This window comes from Coregonus lavaretus, assembly GCF_964263955.1.
Source record: "Coregonus lavaretus genome assembly, contig: HAP1_SCAFFOLD_2571, whole genome shotgun sequence".
NCBI classification, from domain to species: Eukaryota; Metazoa; Chordata; class Actinopteri; order Salmoniformes; family Salmonidae; genus Coregonus; species Coregonus lavaretus.
In genome coordinates, this window is record NW_028157479.1 from 33,698 (window position 1) to 56,493 (window position 22,796).

Below are 22,796 nucleotides of genomic sequence, written 5' to 3' on the forward strand. Positions count from 1 at the left end.
TGTCACAGGGTACTTGAGAGGGGAAAAAAAACACTTGTACAGAAACTGCAAACATTCATCTGAGAGACTGTAACGCAAGAGGTTGAAGGATACAGAGCTCTATTCAATTCTGGAGAATCAGTAACACCAAGTTGACAAGATACCACCCATCACAACTGAAGTAACTTACTTAACTGGCGGTGAGTCCTGCATATGAATCAGTTTGTTGGGTTATTTATAAAATGACATTTGTAGATTTTGGTTGAAGTTGGAAGTCATTGCGCTGCGGGGTCGCCCAGTTTGTAAACAAATGCGGTGAACATACCCGGGCATCGGGTTGGGTGTGATGTATTGTCTGTCAACCGCTTTCTGTTTACAGTAGGATAGCCTCCAGTCAGCGCAATCGATCAGGGCCTTTAAACGATAGCGAATTAATTTTGAATCCCATGAACATTAGCCTATTTAGTGGATAATTAATTGCTTGAGTGACTGAATAGAATGAAAGTGTGGATCAGTTGTTTTGCTCTTGCCTTCTTTCCACACACCACTGTTGTTTAGAAAACCCGATTTTGGGTAACATTTTGTGCGGTGGTTCACTTTAGTAAGAATGTTTTGGATTTGTCTGGAATTGATATCCGGCTCCCCGACTCGCGCGACAGATATCAGTTGAGATGGATTGATTTCGCGGCGCGGGATAAATTTAATGACATTTTCCTCATAATTAACCATTACAGTGTGTGTGCGCTTTCAAGAGTCTGCCACAGTCATTTACTGTCATTCATTTCGCTACAATGTTGAAAGATAAATCGATAGGTAATTTACACGTCAGTATCACGTTATAACAGATTTGCAGTTTGCTTCGCACGCAGAACCATGAACGACTTGTTTACTTAGAGCGCGATGCCCGGTGGCGCTCTGCTCTCGAGCTGCCTGCTTGCCTGCCACGCGCACCTCAACCAGCCTGGTCTCATAGACGAGACGTGTCGGGCGGCGGGTAGCATAGCGGTTAAGAGCGTTGGGCCAGTAACCGAAAGGCTGCTGGTTCGAATCCCTGAGCGGACTAGGGGGGGAAATCTGTTGATGTGCCGTTGAGCAAGGCACTTAGCCCTAATTACTCCTGTAAGTCGCTCTGGATAAGAGCATCTGCTAAATCACTAAAATGTAAACAAACATAATTCCGAGACATTCAAAGTAGTATGATATAGTGCCTGAAAATGTACTAAGCTTTGAACACTTCATCAGATTTGCAAATGTGAAGCCTGTGTTTAAGTGTCTCATTGGTCTTCCCCTGAATCCCTGACCAGAAGCTGCAACGGACTGGAATGTCCACCAGGGGAAACTGCAGGGTCTCTCTATATAAAACCTCTATAGGCCAGTCAGTCCTTCTTCTCCTACAGAGGAGCACATATACTGGAACACTGGTTGCTTCAGCTCCAACAGTGCAATCATGTATGAACTATGGTGTGTTATCAACAGACACGTTAAGACAGTTGTACCATCCAAGTTGTAAATATTAGGGGTACATATGTATGAGGTTTGCTTTGTGCATCTAATTGTAGACTGACGTCTGCTTTGTAGATATGTTATTTTATGTGATTATTATAATTTTTTAAATATTGTATTTCTTTCTTTCCTTTTGTTAAAAAAAAAAAAAAAAAGTCCATCTAGGGACGGGTGTTGAAAATGTGAGAATGTGTTTGTGCTCGTCAACAAATTGGAATTATTAGCATTATCGTTCGTTTTGCAAATTTATAACGTGTTGTACGAATTGCAATTAGTAACATATCGTACGAATTGGAGTGTCCCGGAAGACAATATACTATGCTACGTCTATCCCTGAGTCCAGGTTGCCTCAACAGATAGGGTTCCCCAGACTAGCACTGCACCACATGCCCCCAAATTCACCAGCATTTCTAGGATGACTTTGAATTATGAAGAAAAACGTTTTTAAAAAGCAATTTTGTTTAGATTGTAACCTACTTCATATCCATTAATTATACATTATTAGGAATTATTTTTTAAAAATTCAAACCAGTTTCATGGTAATTAGAAATACACACATTTAGATGGGCTGTGCTGTGCCAATGATGCCTCATACGGCATTCTCCCATAGCCTGTCACAACAGCAGGTGCCTGGGTATACAGCCCACCTTGTGCCCTTACCTTCTGGCAATAAAGAGGTGGAAGAGAGAGAGAGAGAGAGAGAGAGAGAGGTGGAAGAGAGAGAGAGGTGGAAGAGAGAGAGATGTGGAAGAGAGAGAGAGAGGTGGAAGAGAGAGAGAGGTGGAAGAGAGAGAGAGAGGTGGAAGAGAAAGTTGAGAGAGAGAGATGTGGAAGAGGGCCCAGTGCACAGACGGAGCATCAGAGGGAACTGCTCTCCTCTGCAGCCTCAGCTCCTGTGACCGTGCAGCAGAGGTTGGCAGGCCTGTGGCATGCCCGGGCAGCGTGTGTGTGCAGCCCTGAGCCAGCCTTCTGCTCACTGCCAGCGTGGTTTACTTACTAGTTGTATCCTGTTCGTGGTATCTGAATTTACACTTGCTGTAACATACCATAAGATAGTGGCTAGTAGCGCTATCAGTAAGCGTTGCGGTAACTTTGCGCCAACACCCTGCACTTCAACAGTGAGACCGCTCATCATCATCCAGCGTTTTTCCACAAGTCTCAATCAAGCGTCATCCTCCTACTCTGACACAATACAATATGACATGACCTCATTCAACATTATTTTCTCTGTCACCTCACTGTGACCTCATTGCTCATTGCTCATTGCTCAACACAATAACCACAGATCCAGTTTCAGTTCTGGGATTTGCAACTCAATCCCTCTTGTTTGTCACTGGCTACCCAGCAAAATGAAAAGGAGAAAAAAAAGAGGGGGGGGGGGGGTAGAGAGAGGGGGGGTAGAGAGAGCGAGAGGGGCGGGTAGAGAGAGAGAGAGGGGGGATAGAGAGAGAGAGAGAGGGGGGGGGGGGAGAGAGAGAGAGAGAGAGAGAGGGGGGGGTAGAGAGAGAGAGAGGGGTGGGGGAGAGAGAGGGGGGGGAGAGAGAGAGAGGGGTGGGGGAGAGAGAGAGAGAGAAATGAAGCTTACGTGTGGTGCAGGTGTTTGGAGTTTCAGCAGTAACTGTGGTTTCACCCTGGGAAGGTAGCATTAGCCACTTCAGCAGGAACTGTGGTTTCACCCTGGGAAGGTAGCATTAGCCACTTCAGCAGGAACTGTGGTTTCACCCTGGGAAGGTAGCATTAGCCACATAAGTGGGCCAGATCTGTTGACACTCTATTACTGACTGACACTTTTATCAGGAGTAGCTCAGCTCAATGTACACAGGGAGGGAGGGTGTGTGTGCGTGTGCGTGTGTGTGTGTGTGCGTGTGCGTGCGTGTGTGTGTGTGTGTGTGTGCGTGTGCGTGTGTGTGCGTGCGTGCGTGCGTGCGTGTGTGTGTGTGTGTGTGTGTGCGTGCGTGTGTGTAAAAGGTGGTGTGCCATATTTAGAGCAGCCTTTCCAGCCCCATACACTGGGGATGCTGCCCACTGACACTGATGTGAAGGCAACACACAAACACCAGGAATCAGGCTAATTTAAAATTGGCTTTGAGAAATGGTGTGTTTTGAAGTGAGTGTGGTGTGGTATTACCACACATCTCCATGTGTTTTTGAACCTGTTATGAATGTCTAATGATGAATCATTCCATCAAGTCCACTTCGTCAAGTTCAGCAGTGATTTTTATAGTAACTCCCTCTCACCTGGTTTACAGGATCTCCCTCACAAACACATGTGCATTCTCACATCACCCAGTCTCTCTCACAGACACTAAAGTTCCCCCCCATGTCTCTCTCACAGACACTAAAGTTCCCCCCGTGTCTCTCTCACAGACACTAAAGTTCCCCCCCATGTCTCTCTCACAGACACTAAAGTTCCCCCCCATGTCTCTCTCACAGACACTGAAGTTCCCCCCATGTCTCTCTCACAGACACTAAAGTTCCCCCCCATGTCTCTCTCACAGACACTAAAGTTCCCCCCATGTCTCTCTCACAGACACTAAAGTTCCCCCCATGTCTCTCTCACAGACACTACAGTTCCCCCCCATGTCTCTCTCACAGACACTACAGTTCCCCCCCATGTCTCTCACAGACACTAAAGTTCCCCCCGTGTCTCTCTCACAGACACTAAAGTTCCCCCCGTTCCTCTCTCACAGACACTAAAGTTCCCCCCCCATGTCTCTCTCACAGACACTAAAGTTCCCCCCATGTCTCTCTCACAGACACTAAAGTTTCCCCCCATGTCTCTCTCACAGACACTAAAGTTCCCCCCCATGTCTCTCTCACAGACACTAAAGTTCCCCCCATGGCTCTCTCACAGACACTAAAGTTCCCCCCATGTCTCTCTCACAGACACTAAAGTTCCCCCCCATTGCTCTCTCCTGTAGGTAAACTACCGCTGAGGCTCCTGATGGATGATGGGGAGGAGGACATGTCTCTTCAGCATCCTGCCTCGCCGTGCTGGGGCACCCCCTTCAGGGACATCAAGTTCCACACCAGGGACAGGGACAACAGGGGGGACCGAGACACCAGGGACAGAGGGGACACCCAGGACAGGTCTACGCCGACGTCGACTGGACCCAATGCCATTGTCCCACGGTCGGATGGACACAACATCATGGTTCCACAAGGCCACAACAACAACACCTTGCCCTGTGGGGCGCAGGACAATCACCAGGCCAGAATACTGTTCCATGGTAAGAAAGGGCGAAGAGGAACCACTACCACACATGACATGTATCATCAAAATCTACACTGAGTGGAAAAAAACATTAAGAACACCTGCTCTTTCCATGACATAGACTGACCAGGTGAATCCAGGTGAAAGCTATGATCCCTTATGGATGTCACTTCTAAAAACCCACTCCAATCAGTGTAGATGAAGGGGGAGGAGACAGGTTAAAGAAGGATTTTTAAGCCTTGAGACAATTGAGACATGGATTGTGCGTGTGTGCCACTCAGAGGGTGAATGGGGGAGACAAAAGATTTAAGTGCCTTTGAACGGGGTATGGTATTAGGTGCCAGGCGCACCGGTTTGTGTCAAGAACTGCAACACTGCTGGGATTTTCACGCTCAACAGTTTCCCATGCGTATCAAGAATGGTCCACCTCCCAAAGGACATCCAGCCAACTTGAGACAACTGCAGGAAGCATTGGAGTCAACATGGCCCAGCATCCCTGTGGAACGCTTTCGACACCGAGTCCATGCCCCGACGAATTGAGGCTGTTCTGAGGGCAAAAGGGGGGGGGGGGGGGGGGGTGCAACTCAATGTTAGGAAGGTCTTCCTAATGTTTGGTAAACTCAGTGTATTTCAAATACATAAATCAAACACAGCTCAAATATGTAAAATTCTTTGACGTGTATTTGACTCAGGTCTGACCAGATGACCGGTATAGTGTTGGTTTAGTGTAGTGTGTGACTCAGGGGTTTTCCACTAGACCAAGTGGCGATACGTAACATCCAGGTATTCTACACTGTCGCAGTAGAGGTTATCATCTCATGGCTTTTTACATGTTTCATACACAGACTCACAGTATATCATTCAGGCAAAACAAACAGACAGAGGCTGGAAAATACACACGCATTCAGGAACACACACACACATACACACACACACACGCACACGCACATACACACACACGCACATACACACACACGCACATACACACACACGCACATACACACACACACGCACATACACACACACACACACATACACACACGCACATACACACACACGCACACACACGCACACGCACATACACATACACGCACATGCACATACACACACACACACACGCACATTTGAATAGAAGGTTGTGTGCTGTGATGTAATGTCATCAGTGTGACATCACTCTAACAGAGTAAAACCGTTGAGTAACTCAGTCAGACTGCTGCCTGTTTATCAGACCAGATCTAAACGTCTGGGGTCAAAGTTCAGACGGGTAAACACAGCCTACTGTTCTAACCACCAGTCAGACTGCTGCCTGTTTATCAGACCAGATCTAAACGTCTGGGTCAAAGTTCAGACGGGTAAACACAGCCTACTGTTCTAACCACCAGTCAGCAATCATTATGACCCCATAACTTGTCACAGACACTAGAGACCTTTTTTAGTGTGACCTTTACCCTCTCCCAGACCTCCAGTTTAGAACTATGCCCTCTATATCAAGCCTTATCCACCTCTTTATTTTCCCTGTCCCTTCTATCTATGGACAAAGGAACAGACAGATCTCTTTTCTTTTTTTTTTATTGCGTAAAGATAATTGTTTTCTTTTAATGGCGTGACGATGAAGAGGCCAGGAGGCGCGTGCCAGGGTCGGTGACTAAAAGCCAAACCAGCTGGGGTCATCAAGGTTGTTGTTGGTTTAACTTAATATGTTTGAGTTTCCACCCTACCGGTCGACCGACACGCTCGTATAGAAGGGAGTTTTCTAAGGTTATACTACCGTATCATTTGACTGTAAGAAACTGGTCACGATGCCAAATCTGATAGAACCAGTTTAGTGTTACTGGCAGCGGTACAGCGGTACAGTTACAGTGACGGCACGCTAAAGTAAACACAGTGAGTCACCTAGCCGGCAAGCCAGTCTTTGGTGACAGACAAAAGGAGCATTGTGTCTTCTGTGTCTGGCACATAAACACACCCACCAGTAAATCTAGAATGTTTAGCTGCTTGTCATTAGACCAGAGCCAAGAGCCATACTAATCTGTCCACTTCATAAAGTGGGAGAGATCTGTTGTCTCCCTAATCCCTACACCCCTCTCCCCAAAATCATTATTAAAAGCCAACTGTAAAAAGGCAATGGTTTACAATGCTTTGGTCAACCGAATATCTCACTAACTGATTGTAAATCAGAGGTCAAATCCAGCCCATGACCCCAATGCCATTATAAAACAACGACACTGAACGATTATACATTTTGTCTTCCCACAGGCAACGCTGGATTCCGTGTGCACTTCCCAGCTAGGTTCGAGCCCCTGGATGACCAGGGAGAGAGGCAGAACGGGGAGGAGGAGAGGAGGAGGAGACAGAACGGGGAGGAGGAGAGGAGGAGAATGGAGGAGAGACCAGAAGAAGAGCGGTTGGAGGATAGCACGGCGGATAGCACGGAGGTGAAGATCGGACGTAAGCTCCGGGAGATCGGAGACCAGTTCCAGCAGGACCATGTTCAACCGGTAAGGGGTCAAAGGTTAACTAACTGTGTGTGTCTGTGTTCAACCGGTAAGGGGTCAAAGGTTAACTAACTGTGTGTGTCTGTGTTCAACCGGTAAGGGGTCAAAGGTTAACTAACTGTGTGTGTCTGTGTTCAACCGGTAAGGGGTCAAAGGTTAACTAACTGTGTGTGTCTGTGTTCAACCGGTAAGGGGTCAAAGGTTAACTAACTGTGTGTGTCTGTGTCTGCGTGTTCGGTTGGGTATGGACTGGGGCCGTCCACTGCCAGACTGCAGTGGCTTGTGGCTCTTCACTGTGAAAAGAAAAGTCCCAACATTTTGCCAGCTGGGGCGGCCACAAATAAGCCTGCTCGGAATAGAGCTCTGTCACCGATTCAACCACATTCTAGAACCATTTCCCCCCAACCCAAAACCACAAATTGCCAGGCAGATATGCTAGAGGGTGGAGCCTGGTCACAGAATTCATAAAGTATTATTTACACTGAAAAGGAGGTTGGTTCTTAGTGACAATGAACATTGGGAACAACTGCTCTTTCCATGACATAGACTGACCAGGTGAATCGAGGTGAAAGCTATGATCCCTTATTAACACATATGGAATCATGTAGTAACCAAAAAAGTGTTAAACAAATCAAAATATATATTTTATATTTGAGATTCTTCAAAGTAGATACCCTTTGCCTTGATGACAGCTTTGCACGCTCTTGGTATTCGATGATATGAATCATGGATGCTATACTAGACAATCAGTGATGAACACAACACAACATTTCCTTCCCTCTTTTAAACTAGGCATGAAAGGAGGTGTTGAAGGTGAGCAGTTGAAATGTTGCTGGGCCTAGTTGACGTTGAACTTTGACATGGTGTTGACAAGAAGGTGCGGAGCTTGTCTGCGCGGTGTGGTCGTTGCACCCTGACCCCTGACTTGGATTCCAGGAAGCCGTGCTCTCTTTTTTTTTTTTTTGTAGCGCTCCTGACTTTTACGCTGTTGGCTTTGCACTGCTGCTTTGACTGTCGAAGGCTGTCGGGTTGCCAATAGAGGGACGGAGTCTGTCTGGATCACGTCCTAACATCAGCTTGGCAGGACTAGGGGTGGCAGTAGGCTGTGCTGATGTAAGAGCTGGACTCGGCCGAGACCAGCTGAGGGCCATTGTCCGTGGTCAGAGTTGCAGGCCGAGACCAGCCGAGGGCCATTGTCCGTGGTCAGAGTTGCAGGTAGTCCCCAGGAAGTTTAGGATGGCCCCTGTTTATGACAGAACCCATGGGTGTGACCTCTGGCCATTTTGAACGTAGGTCATGCACAACCACCAGGAAGCGTTGGTGACGTGGCACATTGTAACAGTTCACTGCAGATGACTAGCTGGATATGTTCCCATGGACGGGAGGGCCAGGCCAGTGGAGGTGGTGGTGGAGGTGGGACTGTCCTTCCACTGACAAGACACGTACTAGCCCTTCGATATCATGATCAATACCAGGTACTAGCCCTTCGATATCATGATCAATACCAGGTACTAGCCCTTCGATATCATGATCAATACCAGGTACTAGCACTTTGATATCATGATCAATACCAGGTCACCACACCAGGTCCCGGCAGCGCTGCTTCAGCATGAGCCATGGCCAACACTCTGAGGCTGCTCGGTATGACGGTGCAGTCTCCGGGAGCCAGACGTGTCATTCCAGCACGACAGCTCATGTTCGAACCTGGCGTATGGTTGGAGTTCCGACGGGAGCTGTGCCGGCCAGTCATTGGCTACGTATTCCCGCAAGGATAGCGCATGTAGTAACCCGTCGTTCCCATAAATGAGGCAAGTTGTGTAGCAGATGTCGGTTCTGGGACACGATGGATGGCTTCCACTTTTGACTGCTGTGGCGAGAGCCCTCGGGTTGACACGCAGAACCCGACAAAGTTGATCTCTGGCACTGACAACATGCACTTCTCAGCGTTGAGTGTGAGGTTGTGTTGACTGAGCGCTGTGAAGGCTGCTTGCAGACGTTCGTCGTGGACGGTAGTGTTGGGACGATGTCGTCCAAGTAGAGAGCCACTCTAGAGATCCCGGCAAGGATGGTGGACATTACATTCTGGAAACAGCTGGGGGCCGAACTGAGACCAAAAGGCATCCTTGTGTAGGGGAACACCCCAATATGAGTTGACAAAGGCTGTCAGGTTCCTACTCTCTAGGTGTATGGGGAACTTGGAGGTAGTCCTTGCGAAGGTCCTGCTTTGTGAATCCATCCTCCAGCTGCTTCTGTAGATCCTTAATGACTTCCTCGCGTAAAGCCAGTGGAATACGGCGTAGAAGTTGAATGACTGGAATCACCGTATGGGTTGAGGAGGGGCTTATGTGTGAACGCTGTCAGGGCACCTACGCCGTTGAAGAGGGTGGGACATTGCTCTTGCCATGGGGGGAGGCGACGTGCAGGATTGTTGTGAGCCACTGTTGTCCAACAGAGAGAACCCCAGGCTGGTGAACAGGTCTAGACCGAAGATATCAGTGCCCTGCCGTGTGATGTGGAAGGGGGAACTGAGTGAGGGCCTTGTTGCCATACTGCGCAGGTGAGTGTATAAAGCCGACGACATCAATCACTGAGCGCCCAGATATCCCCGTACGGGCTAAGGCTTGGCGGCTGGAGGGGCAGGTGAGACAAGAACCGCTCGTAGGGTAGCCACGTCGAGGAGCGACACCTTTTGGTCCTGTGTCTAGCACGAGAGGAATGCAGGAGTCACCCAGGTATACAGCACAGGTGGGAAAACCCAGCCGGGTTTGAGCCAACAGTGTGAACGACAGCAGGGGGTTGTGTCCATGGAGAGTTGGTGCACAGGACGCTGGGGCTGGAGCTGACCTACACCCCTTTTATAAAATGGTTTTGGTTTCTGACATCGTCTACCTGTCTGACCACGAGCGGGGGCAGTCAGGGGCACGAGCGGGGGCAGTCAGGGGCACGAGCGGGGGCAGTCAGGGGCACGAGCGGGGGCAGTCAGGGGCACGAGCGGGGGCAGTCAGGGGCACGAGCGGGGGCAGTCAGGGGCACGAGCGGGGGCAGTCAGGGGCACGTGGATTTGTGTCTATTGGAACCACAGTTGGCACTCCGTTGAAGCGTCTGGGTTCTCACCAACTGCACTGAGGCGCTCACGTCACTGTCTGAGTCACAGCTACAGTCTGAGCGCTGAGACCGCTGCACAGCTTGAACATGCACAGCTTGGACATGCACAGCTTGAACATGCACAGCTTGGACATGCACAGCTTGAACATGCACAGCTTGAACATGCACAGCTTGAACATGCACAGCTTGGACATGCACAGCTTGGACATGCACAGCTTGAACATGCACAGCTTGAACAGCACCGTGTTTCTGTGCCTCAGAGATCTTAGTCGCACAGTGAGCTGCTGATTCCACTTTTGCTAAAGTCATCATCTTCAAGGAGAAATATAATCACCCCCTATTTGACCTTTGATCCCATTGTCTACTTTCTTTCCGGTAATTTCAAAGCAGAAGGGATGGCAGGAACTCACCCTGTCTGTCTGTCTGTTCTCCAGTTGATGGACAGAAGTTGAGTCGTTGTTGTTGAGTTCTACACACCTTATAGCATCATAAAAATGTTCAATGGTTTTAAGTAGTTGGCTGTCTTCATATAATGTCACATTTATCACTTTACCTAAAGGTTGCTACTTTGCTTTACCTGGTTAGCCAGGATGGAATGCTCTCTCTGCACTCTCTACTATCACACTACACTGTCTCTACTATCACACTACACTGTCTCTACTATCACACTACACTGTCTCTACTAACACACTACACTGTCTCTACTATCACACTACACTGTCTCTACTATCACACTACACTGTCTCTACTAACACACTAACACACTACACTGTCTCTACTAACACACTACACTGTCTCTACTATCACACTACACTGTCTCTACTATCACACTACACTGTCTCTACTATCACACTACACTGTCTCTACTAACACACTACACTGTCTCTACTAACACACTACACTGTCTCTACTATCACACTACACTGTCTCTACTATCACACAACACTGTCTCTACTATCACACTACACTGTCTCCACTAACACACTACACTGTCTCTACTATCACACTACAATGTCTCTACTATCACACTACACTGTCTCCACTAACACACTACACTGTCTCTACTATCACACTACACTGTCTCTACTATCACACTACAATGTCTCTACTAACACACTACACTGTCTCTACTAACACACTACACTGTCTCTACTAACACACTACACTGTCTCTACTAACACACTACACTGTCTCTACTAACACACTACACTGTCTCTACTAACACACTACACTGTCTCTACTAACACACTACACTGTCTCTACTATCACACTACACTGTCTCTACTATCACACAACACTGTCTCTACTATCACACTACACTGTCTCCACTAACACACTACACTGTCTCTACTATCACACTACAATGTCTCTACTATCACACTACACTGTCTCCACTAACACACTACACTGTCTCTACTATCACACTACACTGTCTCTACTATCACACTACAATGTCTCTACTAACACACTACACTGTCTCTACTAACACACTACACTGTCTCTACTAACACACTACACTGTCTCTACTAACACACTACACTGTCTCTACTAACACACTACACTGTCTCTACTATCACACTACACTGTCTCTACTAACACACTACAATGTCTCTACTATCACACTACACTGTCTCTACTAACACACTACACTGTCTCTACTATCACACTACACTGTCTCTACTAACACACTACAATGTCTCTACTATCACACTACACTGTCTCTACTATCACACTACACTGTCTCTACTATCACACTACACTGTCTCTACTATCACACTACACTGTCTCTACTATCACACTACACTGTCTCTACTAACACACTACACTGTCTCTACTATCACACTACACTGTCTCTACTATCACACTACACTGTCTCTACTATCACACTACACTGTCTCTACTATCACACTACACTGTCTCTACTATCACACTACACTGTCTCTACTAACACACTACACTGTCTCTACTATCACACTACACTGTCTCTACTATCACACTACAATGTCTCTACTAACACACTAACACACTACACTGTCTCTACTATCACACTACACTGTCTCTACTATCACACTACACTGTCTCCACTATCACACTACACTGTCTCTACTAACACACTACACTGTCTCTACTAACACACTACACTGTCTCTACTATCACACTACACTGTCTCTACTATCACACTACACTGTCTCTACTAACACACTACACTGTCTCTACTATCACACTACACTGTCTCTACTAACACACTACACTGTCTCTACTATCACACTACACTGTCTCTACTATCACACTACACTGTCTCTACTAACACACTACAATGTCTCTACTGTCACACTACACTGTCTCTACTATCACACTACACTGTCTCTACTATCACACTACACTGTCTCTACTATCACACTACACTGTCTCTACTAACACACTACACTGTCTCTACTAACACACTACACTGTCTCTACTAACACACTACACTGTCTCTACTATCACACTACACTGTCTCCACTAACACACTACACTGTCTCTACTAACACACTATCACACTACACTGTCTCTACTATCACACTACACTGTCTCTACTATCACACTACAATGTCTCTACTATCACACTACACTGTCTCTACTAACACACTACACTGTCTCTACTAACACACTACACTGTCTCTACTAACACACTACACTGTCTCTACTAACACACTACACTGTCTCTACTATCACACTACACTGTCTCTACTATCACACTACACTGTCTCTACTAACACACTACACTGTCTCTACTATCACACTACACAGTATCTACTCTCACACTACGCTGGCCCTAGTCTCACACTACACTTCAATCATAACAGATGAGAGAGGGAGAGAGAGAGAGAGAGAGAGAGAGAGAGAGTAATTTTGCATAATTTCGTAGTAGCAAATTTACACAGTGGGGGGTGGGTTAGGTACTAGTGTCAAAGTCCACTTGAAAAATATCTCAGTTCAACTCTTTAAAACGTTCCTCTGTTAATGAGTAACACCCTGGGAGAGGTCGTCTATCTAGTACCCTTTTTCTTTTGGTGTAAGTATTAGGCCACGCATGGGGTCTGTATGCTAAGGTGAGCTGTGGCTGACCGACTGGTAGTTTGTGAGAGAGAGTTAGAGACAGTGTGATGATGTGGTGGTCAGAGTGAGAGCTACTTCTTTGTCTGGACAGAAATGGGCCGGCTGTTTATATGCGGAACTAAAAATAGAACTGTGACTCACTCACCACAGATGCAGCCAGTAGCGTGATGACTACCCACAATACTTCACTCACTCGCTAGCCCAACTGGCCGGATTTATTTGTGTGTCTGTGTGTTTGTGTGTGTGTGCGTGTTTTGTGTGTGTGTGTGTGTGTGTGTGTGTGTGTGTGTGCGTGCGTGCGCGTGCGTACTTGTGTGTGACATGGAGAGATAAGAGGGTGTTTTATCTAAAAGAGACAGTTATTTTATTTTGAATGATCTGGTAATATTGTCAACTGCGTTCAAACAAAATATATTCTGCTCAGGTCACGTGACATCCACAGTGTTTCTGTGTCAGATCTCTCACTGTGGCCTCTGTCACACACTTCAACATGACATGAGGATGTATGTGTGAGCCAATGTTTAGCTCAATTAGCTGTCGCGTGTGTGTGTGTGTGTGTGTGTGTGTGTGTGTGTGTGCTGTACTGTAGGTGCTATCATGTGTAACTCATGTTTGATGAGGTAACTAGGGCGACCAGGGGAGGTACATGTGTAACTCATGTTTGATGAGGTAACTAGGGCGACCAGGGGAGGTACATGTGTAACTCATGTTTGATGAGGTAACTAGGGCGACCAGGGGAGGTACATGTGTAACTCATGTTTGATGAGGTAACTAGGGCGACCAGGGGAGGTACATGTGTAACTCATGTTTGATGAGGTAACTAGGGCGACCAGGGGAGGTACATGTGTAACTCATGTTTGATGAGGTAACTAGGGCGACCAGGGGAGGTACATGTGTAACTCATGTTTGATGAGGTAACTAGGGCGACCAGGGGAGGTACATGTGTAACTCATGTTTGATGAGGTAACTAGGGCGACCAGGGGAGGTACATGTGTAACTCATGTTTGATGAGGTAACTAGGGCGACCAGGGGAGGTACATGTGTAACTCATGTTTGATGAGGTAACTAGGGCGACCAGGGGAGGTACATGTGTAACTCATGTTTGATGAGGTAACTAGGGCGACCAGGGGAGGTACAGAGGTAGGGCCAGGGAGGTTTAGGTGTTACCCATCTGTTTTTAGGAGAGCAGTAGACAAGTCCTGATTGGTTACCAAGTGTGACCACACACACACACGCACACACATACATAAATACATACATACATACACACATACATACATACATGCATACATACATACATACATACATACATACATACACACACACACACACACACACACACACACACACACACACACACACACACACACACACACACACACACACACACACACACACACACACACACACACACACACACACACACACACACACACACACACACACACACACACACACACACACACACACACACACACACACACACACACACACACACACATACACACACACATACATACATACATACATACATACATACATACATACATACATACATACATACATACATACATACATACATACATACATACATACATACACACACATTGACACACACACACACACACACACACACACCCAAAGTGTGACCGATAATGATGCACTTCACTATTGTTCCTGTCAGGAAAGCACTGTCCAAAACCCCCGTTATACAACATATACAGGACCTTTAGAAAGTATCAACATATACAGGACCTTTAGAAAGTATTATACAACATATACAGGACCTTTAGAAAGTATTATACAACATATACAGGACCTTTATAAAGTATTATACAACATATACAGTACCTTTAGAAAGTATTATACAACATATACAGGACCTTTAGAAAGTATTATACAACATATACAGTACCTTTAGAAAGTATTATACAACATATACAGTACCTTTAGAAAGTATTATACAACATATACAGTACCTTTAGAAAGTATTATACAACATATACAGTACCTTTAGAAAGTATTATACAACATATACAGTACCTTTAGAAAGTATTATACAACATATACAGTACCTTTAGAAAGGATTATACAACATATACAGGACCTTTAGAAAGTATTATACAACATATACAGGACCTTTAGAAAGTATTATACAACATATACAGGACCTTTATAAAGTATTATACAACATATACAGGACCTTTATAAAGTATTATACAACATATACAGTACCTTTAGAAAGTATTATACAACATATACAGTACCTTTAGAAAGTATTCACACCCCTTGACTTTTTCCACATTTTGTTGTGTTACAGACCTACACACAATACCCCATCATGTCAAAGTGGAATTATGTTTTTCAATTCTTTTAAACAAATTAATTAAATGAAAAGCTGAAATGTCTTGAGTCAATAAGTATTCAACATGTTTGTTATGGCAAGCCTAAATAAATTCAGGAGTAAAAATGTGCTTAACAAGTCACATAAGAAGTTGCATGGACTCACTCTGTGTGCAGTAATATTGTTTAACATGATTTATAAATGACTACCTCATCTCTGTACCCCACACATACAATTATATGTAAGGTCCCTCAGTCAAGCAGTGAATTTCAAAAACAGATTCAACCACAAAGACCAGGGAGGTTTTCCAATGCCTCGCAAAGAAGGCCACCTATTGGTAGATGAAAAAAAAAAAACACTGAATATCCCTTCGAGCATGGTGAAGTTAATAATTACACTTTGAATGATGTATCAATATACCCAGTCACTGCAAAGATACAGGCGTCCTTCCTAACTCAGTTGCCGGAGAGGAAGGAAATCATTGAGGGATTTCACCATGAGGCCAATGGTTACTTTAAAACAGTTACAGAGTTGAATGTCTGTGATAGGAGCAAACTGAGGATGGGGATCAACAACATTGTAATTACTCCACAATACTAACCTAAATGACAGAGTGAAGAGAAGGAAGCCTGTACAGAATAATAAATAATAATAAAAACATGCATCCTGTTTGCAACAAGGCACTAAAGTAAAACTGCAAAAAATATGGCAAAGAAAGTTAATGTCCTGAATGCAAAGCGTTAAGTTTGGGGCAAATTCAACACAACACATCACTGAGTACCACTCTTCGTATTTTCAAGCATGGTGGTGGCTGCATCTAGTTATGTTTATGCTTGTCATTGGCGAAGACTAGGGAGTTTTTTTTAAATAAAAATAAACGGAATAGAGCTAAGAACAGGCAAAATCCTAGAGGAAAACCTGGTTCAGTCTGTTTTCCAACAGACACTAGGAGACAAATTCACCTTTCAGCGGGACAGGAACCTAAAACACAAGGCCAAATATACACTGGAGTTGCTCACCAAGAAGACATTGAATGTTCCTGAGTGGCCTAGTTACAGTTTTGACTTAAATCGGCATGAAAATATATGGCAAGACCTGAAAATGGCTGTCTAGCAATGATCAACAACCAATTTAATTTAATTTAGCTTGAACAATTTGGAAAATAACAATGTGCAAATATTGTATAATCCAGGTGTACAAAGCTCTTAGAGACTTACCCAGAAAGACTCACAGCTGTAATGGCTGCCAAAGGTGATTCTAACATGTATTGACTCGGGGGTGTGAATACTTATGTAGATTAGATACGTCTATATTTCATTTTCAAAAAATTAGCAGAAAATTCTAAAAAACATGTTTTTAGTTTGTCATTATGGGATATTGTGTGTATGGGTATGAATACTGCATCTTATGGACAAATGTCTGATCTGGAATCCATCACTTTTCTTGCATTCTGGAAAAATATACACCCATTGCTACATAACATTTTAAATGGCATCGAAAGAGTGCTTATTGTAATCAATGATCTAAATAAGTTGTATCTTGTGAAAAAAACTGTGAAAGCCTTCTCCTAATTGGAGTAATACTGTTTAAATAGGCACTGTAGCATAACATTAAGACTACTACGCTCAATTGGGGTTGTGTTTAGTAGCACTGGTTCAACTCATTTCAGTCTGCTACTCTGTGAAGAGAGAGAGAGACAGACAGATAGACAGAGAGGTAGAGAGAGAGAGAGACAGAGAGAGAGAGAGAGACAGAGAGAGAGACAGAGAGAGAGACAGAGAGACAGAGCGAGAGACTGACTGACTGACTGATGCTTATGCAACCTGTTGAAATACCCAGCTTGACTTTTCAGTTAGAAAGCCAACAAGAGACACGCTTGAACAGAGATGAGAGGGGAGGAAGAGGGGGAAGAGAGGCTTTAGTGGTGGGATAGATGTAGCTCCTGGAGCGGAGGGAGGAGGGGTTGGAGGGAGGAGGGAGGAGGGGTTGGAGGGAGGAGGGGTTGGAGGGAGGAGGGGTTGGAGGGAGGAGGGGTTGGAGGGAGGAAGAATGGAGATGAGGATGGATGGATGGGAGGAGGGCTGGATGGGAGGAGGGAGGGCTGGATGGATGGGAGGAGGGCTGGATGGATGGAGGGAGGGCTGGATGGATGGAGGGAGGGCTGGATGGATGGAGGGAGGGCTGGATGGATGGAGGGAGGGCTGGATGGGAGGAGGGCTGGATGGATGGAGGGAGGGCTGGATGGGAGGAGGCCTGGATGGGAGGAGGGCTGGATGGATGGGAGGAGGGCTGGATGGGAGGAGGGCTGGATGGATGGAGGGAGGGCTGGATGGGAGGAGGGCTGGATGGGAGGAGGGAGGGCTGGATGGGAGGAGGGCTGGATGGGAGGAGGGCTGCTCTACACCCCAAATAGAAAGTGACAGATTTAGGAGGAGGAAGGAGGAGGAGGGTTTCCTATCTGGAGCAGCAGTGCCTTGCCTTGTTATGATCATTAGTCAGTTAACGTGTATATTACTGATACTGTCTGGGTGGGGAAGCAGGACAGCGATATGGGAAGTGATGAAATATGGGGAGCTTTCTCCCTAAGTCTTTCCCTGTCTCAGCCTCAGAGAGGTTGTTTTACGACTCGGCATAAAACTAAACCAATCCAAACTGAACTGGATGAGAAGCACCGTGTTCTGACCTGGAGGCGTGTTCTGACCTGGAGGCGTGTTCTGACCTGGAGGCGTGGCTCTAGTGTCTTGCTCTTATCAGCCAACCTCACAAGCCCCTCCCACTCCAGCTCATCTATCTCCTATTCTCTGACCCCTGCAGTCTGGGTCTAACCCTGTGTTACTGTGTCTATGTGGGACAGACAGCCCTTAGTGACAGAGCCCAGTTATGTTGCACACCAAACACAAACACAACTGAGACAGAAACACAACTGCTGTTGTGGAAATATCAGATCTGCTCCGGTGTATGTGTCTGGTTTAGATGGCTGGTTCACCACCGGTTACAGTGTTGTTTAACCTCAAAACCATGATGTCATATTGAACTCAGGAAGCACCACAGACATAGTGTCATTTGTGGTTTCCAATAACTTGTTGATTGACGTTAACGACAGTAATAGTGTTAGTGATGACGGTTATGGCTGTGGACGGGCTACTTTAAAGGCACTGTTGCTGTAAAAAAAGGCTATAGAACTAATTCTGATAGATTGATTGATACTAATCTCCCTCCCTCTCTCTTCTCTTCCTCACAGTTCCTGCGGCATCAGAGGGATGTCCTGCCAGTCTGGATGCGTCTCACAATGGCCCTCTACGGCTTGCTGTTTAACAGAGGGGCCCCCGCCGTACCCCGCCTGAGAGGTCAGGAGAGATGAGGGAGTACCCCCGCAAAACCCCCCACCTGCCTCAGAGGGCCTCCCCCCCACCTCCTTTTGTCTCCTCGACCAAAACAGGGACCAGACTTTTAGATGGCACTGTATGATGGAACACAGGTTTGGGTTCCTTTTTTTTTTTTTTTAATCATCGATGAAGAGGAGAACAACTGGTTGCTGCTGGATGGTGACTAGAATCATCTCTTCAACTCTCTCTCTCTCTCTCTCTCTCTCTCTCTCTCTCTCTCTCTCTCTCTCTCTCTCTCTCTCTCTCTCTCTCTCTCTCTCTCTCTCTCTCTCTCTCTCTCTCAGCCATGCTGTTTGAAGACAGAGATATTTTCTAAAAGAATTGTAAGATATAGATTTTTTTTTTATAGATGAGAGGTCCCTTCAAGAGAAGACTTTATGGACATGGAATGTCTTCTGTGTGAACTTCTACTCACCCACCCACCACAAACTTGACGAACTTCCAATGTATTTTCTGAACAAACAAAGCTCCATGTAACTCGATATTTCACTGTTTCACACTGGTCTATATTTTAAAATGGTTGTCATAATGATTCTGTGGTGGTGTTGTCAAGACAAAACGCTGTCTGCATACGTGACTTGTTGATCTCTGGTGTAGATTGAGCTATATTGTCTTATCCTGTGTCTTTCAATGGTGTCATCCACCAGCAATTTGTCTAAAGTGGTTTTAAGATTCAGTCTGAATGAGATTAAGATTCAGTCTGAATGAGATGAATGCCAGATCCATTTTTATCAACAGGATGAATGCATGTATAATTGAATGTATGTGTTCTTAAAGATCCTAAGATGTAGGTCTGTCAAAGTTGAGGACAACTTTTGATAAATTCAATATTTTCTCTATCAGAGGTTTTCAGGATTTCTTCATCTGGCTGGTTTGACAATCACAACCAACAGACCCTGTGACGATACAAGTAGTAATGTCTTGTTGCCTTATGGGTCTGCTGTGAAAAAGGCAAAGACAAAAGTTGTACAATCAATGACTGGAGCAATACTGTATGGATTAACCAGTTGGAAGGCACTAACTGAACCTTGGGGATCTATTGCAGTTACAATCAAATTTGCGTGCATGGGACAACGTACTAAGGCAATCAATCAATGAAGTTCGATGAAGGCCATCTTCAGATTTGAGGATGTCACTCAGTTCAATGAAATACATGTCTCACTCTCTTATCTCTAACTTAGCCTGAATCCCCTTTTTGGCATCAACACAGGTACAATTTAAATGGTTTCATTTAAATACATAATGAAATATATTCTGTGGTGGCGTGGCTAAATATGTTAAACGGGAATGAATTTACACAGCGCTGTCGACCAGCTGCTGTCTAGGTACGGAAGGGTTCAGTCCATTTGTTTACAGAAAGTTTTGATTTTATTTAACAATGCACACTGCCACAGTGCTACCATTGGTCTTTACTGGAGGCTCAGTTCTACCTCCACCATTTCTACTCCTAAGGATTAGTCCTGAGGATTTCAGAAAGTCCCATATAATCCAATTGTGACAGCATTTTGATAGTGCAGCATTTCAACATGAAACCAACGACCAACTGCTTTTTCAAAAGTTCGTATTTTTATTTTTTTTGCACGGAGTGAACAAGTTCTTATTTGAGTACATTTAAAAGTGGTTTTGGTTTTAACATTTTAAAAGTGGTTGAAAAAAAAAAGATAATATCAACAGAAGACAGGATTTTGAATCTAATGTAAAAAAAAAAAGACGAAATTATAATATGAATGTAATTGATGAAGACATTGATGGGTTAATGTTTTTGTTTTTGTTTTTTTGTTAATGTTCACAGGAAGTAGTTGCTGAGTCAGGGCCTTTTGCCTTTCCCTAACTGAGTGTTTCTATTCTACTTTTAACATGATGCACATATGCAAATCCCTAATGTGAATAACAAGCTTTGCATGTGTTGCACCGGTTGAAAATAGAGCATGCTCTTCCCACATGACGTCACCTGATCAACAGACTATTGTTTCTGTTCCTTTAAGGCTAAGTCCCAAATGGCACCTATTCCCTAATAATTTAGTGCTCTACTTTTAACCAGAGCGCAGAGGGACTAGGAAGCCATTTGGGATACATCCATGTTCTTTTGATGGTAATCTGTGACATCACTGACAGATAAAATGTCAGATTTCACCACAGACCGCAGACACTGTTCTGTTTTGACATTTCACAATACATTTGAATATTTAAAACACCACGAAAAACAAGCAAGATGACAAGGCCATGGAAAGAGAAAGTTGTTCCCTTTGGCTCAGAAAGAGAGACTGGACTCTTTGAAAGCACGTAGTGCCGAATTAGTTGAGTCTAAAGTTTCCTGCAAACCACTGAGCCAGTCGAAGTAGCCGCCTCTCTCTCTCAGCCATCTCTCTCTCTCAGCCATCTCTCTCTCTCAGCCATCTCTCTCTCTCAGCCATCTCTCTCTCTCTCTCAGCCGTCTCTCTCTCTCTCAGCCGCCTCTCTCTCTCAGCCGTCTCTCTCTCTCAGCCATCTCTCTCTCTCTCTCAGCCGTCTCTCTCTCTCTCTCAGCCGTCTCTCTCTCTCTCAGCCGTCTCTCTCTCTCTCAGCCGTCTCTCTCTCTCAGCCGCCTCTCTCTCTCAGCCATCTCTCTCTCTCAGCCGTCTCTCTCTCAGCCGTCTCTCTCTCTCAGCCGTCTCTCTCTCTCTCAGCCGTCTCTCTCTCTCTCAGCCGTCTCTCTCTCAGCCGTCTCTCTCTCTCTCAGCCGTCTCTCTCTCAGCCGTCTCTCTCTCTCTCAGCCGTCTCTCTCTCTCTCAGCCGTCTCTCTCTCTCTCAGCCGTCTCTCTCTCTCTCAGCCATCTCTCTCTCTCAGCCGTCTCTCTCTCAGCCGTCTCTCTCTCTCAGCCGTCTCTCTCTCAGCCGTCTCTCTCTCTCTCAGCCGTCTCTCTCTCTCTCAGCCGTCTCTCTCTCAGCCGTCTCTCTCTCTCTCAGCCGTCTCTCTCTCTCTCAGCCGTCTCTCTCTCTCTCAGCCGTCTCTCTCTCTCTCAGCCATCTCTCTCTCTCAGCCATCTCTCTCTCTCTCTCTCTCTCTCAGCCGTCTCTCTCTCTCTCAGCCGTCTCTCTCTCTCTCAGCCGTCTCTCTCTCTCTCAGCCATCTCTCTCTCTCTCTCTCTCTCTCTCAGCCGTCTCTCTCTCTCTCAGCCGTCTCTCTCTCTCTCAGCCGTCTCTCTCTCAGCCGTCTCTCTCTCTCTCAGCCGTCTCTCTCTCTCTCAGCCGTCTCTCTCTCTCTCAGCCGTCTCTCTCTCTCTCAGCCATCTCTCTCTCTCAGCCTTCTCTCTCTCTCAGCCATCTCTCTCAGCCGTCTCTCTCTCTCTCAGCCGTCTCTCTCTCTCTCAGCCGTCTCTCTCTCTCTCAGCCGTCTCTCTCGCTCTCAGCCGTCTCTCTCTCTCTCAGCCGTCTCTCTCTCTCTCAGCCGTCTCTCTCTCTCTCAGCCATCTCTCTCTCTCAGCCATCTCTCTCTCTCTCAGCCGTCTCTCTCTCTCTCAGCCGTCTCTCTCTCAGCCGTCTCTCTCTCTCTCAGCCGTCTCTCTCTCTCTCTCAGCCGTCTCTCTCTCTCTCTCAGCCGTCTCTCTCTCTCTCTCTTTTTCTGGTCCAGATCTCTCTCTCTTTCTGTCCAAACAACTCCTCCCTCGCACAATCATCAACTACTCCCTGGC

The 22,796-nt window shown here is 45.8% G+C and overlaps 1 protein-coding gene across 1 annotated transcript; it reads left to right on the plus strand.

Moving 5' to 3' along the window:
• Positions 1–73: 73 nt before the first annotated feature.
• Positions 74–19,964, plus strand: LOC311125397 (uncharacterized protein). The gene is made up of 4 exons (XM_084199442.1): positions 74–179; positions 4,404–4,712; positions 6,953–7,194; positions 18,981–19,964. The coding sequence occupies exons 2-4, from the start codon at positions 4,427–4,429 to the stop codon at positions 19,098–19,100; spliced, it is 648 nt and encodes a 215-aa protein (XP_084055568.1). The 5' UTR covers positions 74–179; positions 4,404–4,426; the 3' UTR covers positions 19,101–19,964.
• Positions 19,965–22,796: the final 2,832 nt, after the last annotated feature.

Bases quoted from the DNA above. Each gene is read 5' to 3' on its own strand.
- LOC311125397 (XM_084199442.1), top strand. From the start codon at position 4,427: ATGGATGATGGGGAGGAGGACATGTCTCTTCAGCATCCTGCCTCGCCG. The intron at 4,713-6,952 runs GTAAGAAAGGGC...GTCTTCCCACAG, and splicing joins GGCCAGAATACTGTTCCATG to GCAACGCTGGATTCCGTGTG. The intron at 7,195-18,980 runs GTAAGGGGTCAA...TCTTCCTCACAG, and splicing joins AGCAGGACCATGTTCAACCG to TTCCTGCGGCATCAGAGGGA.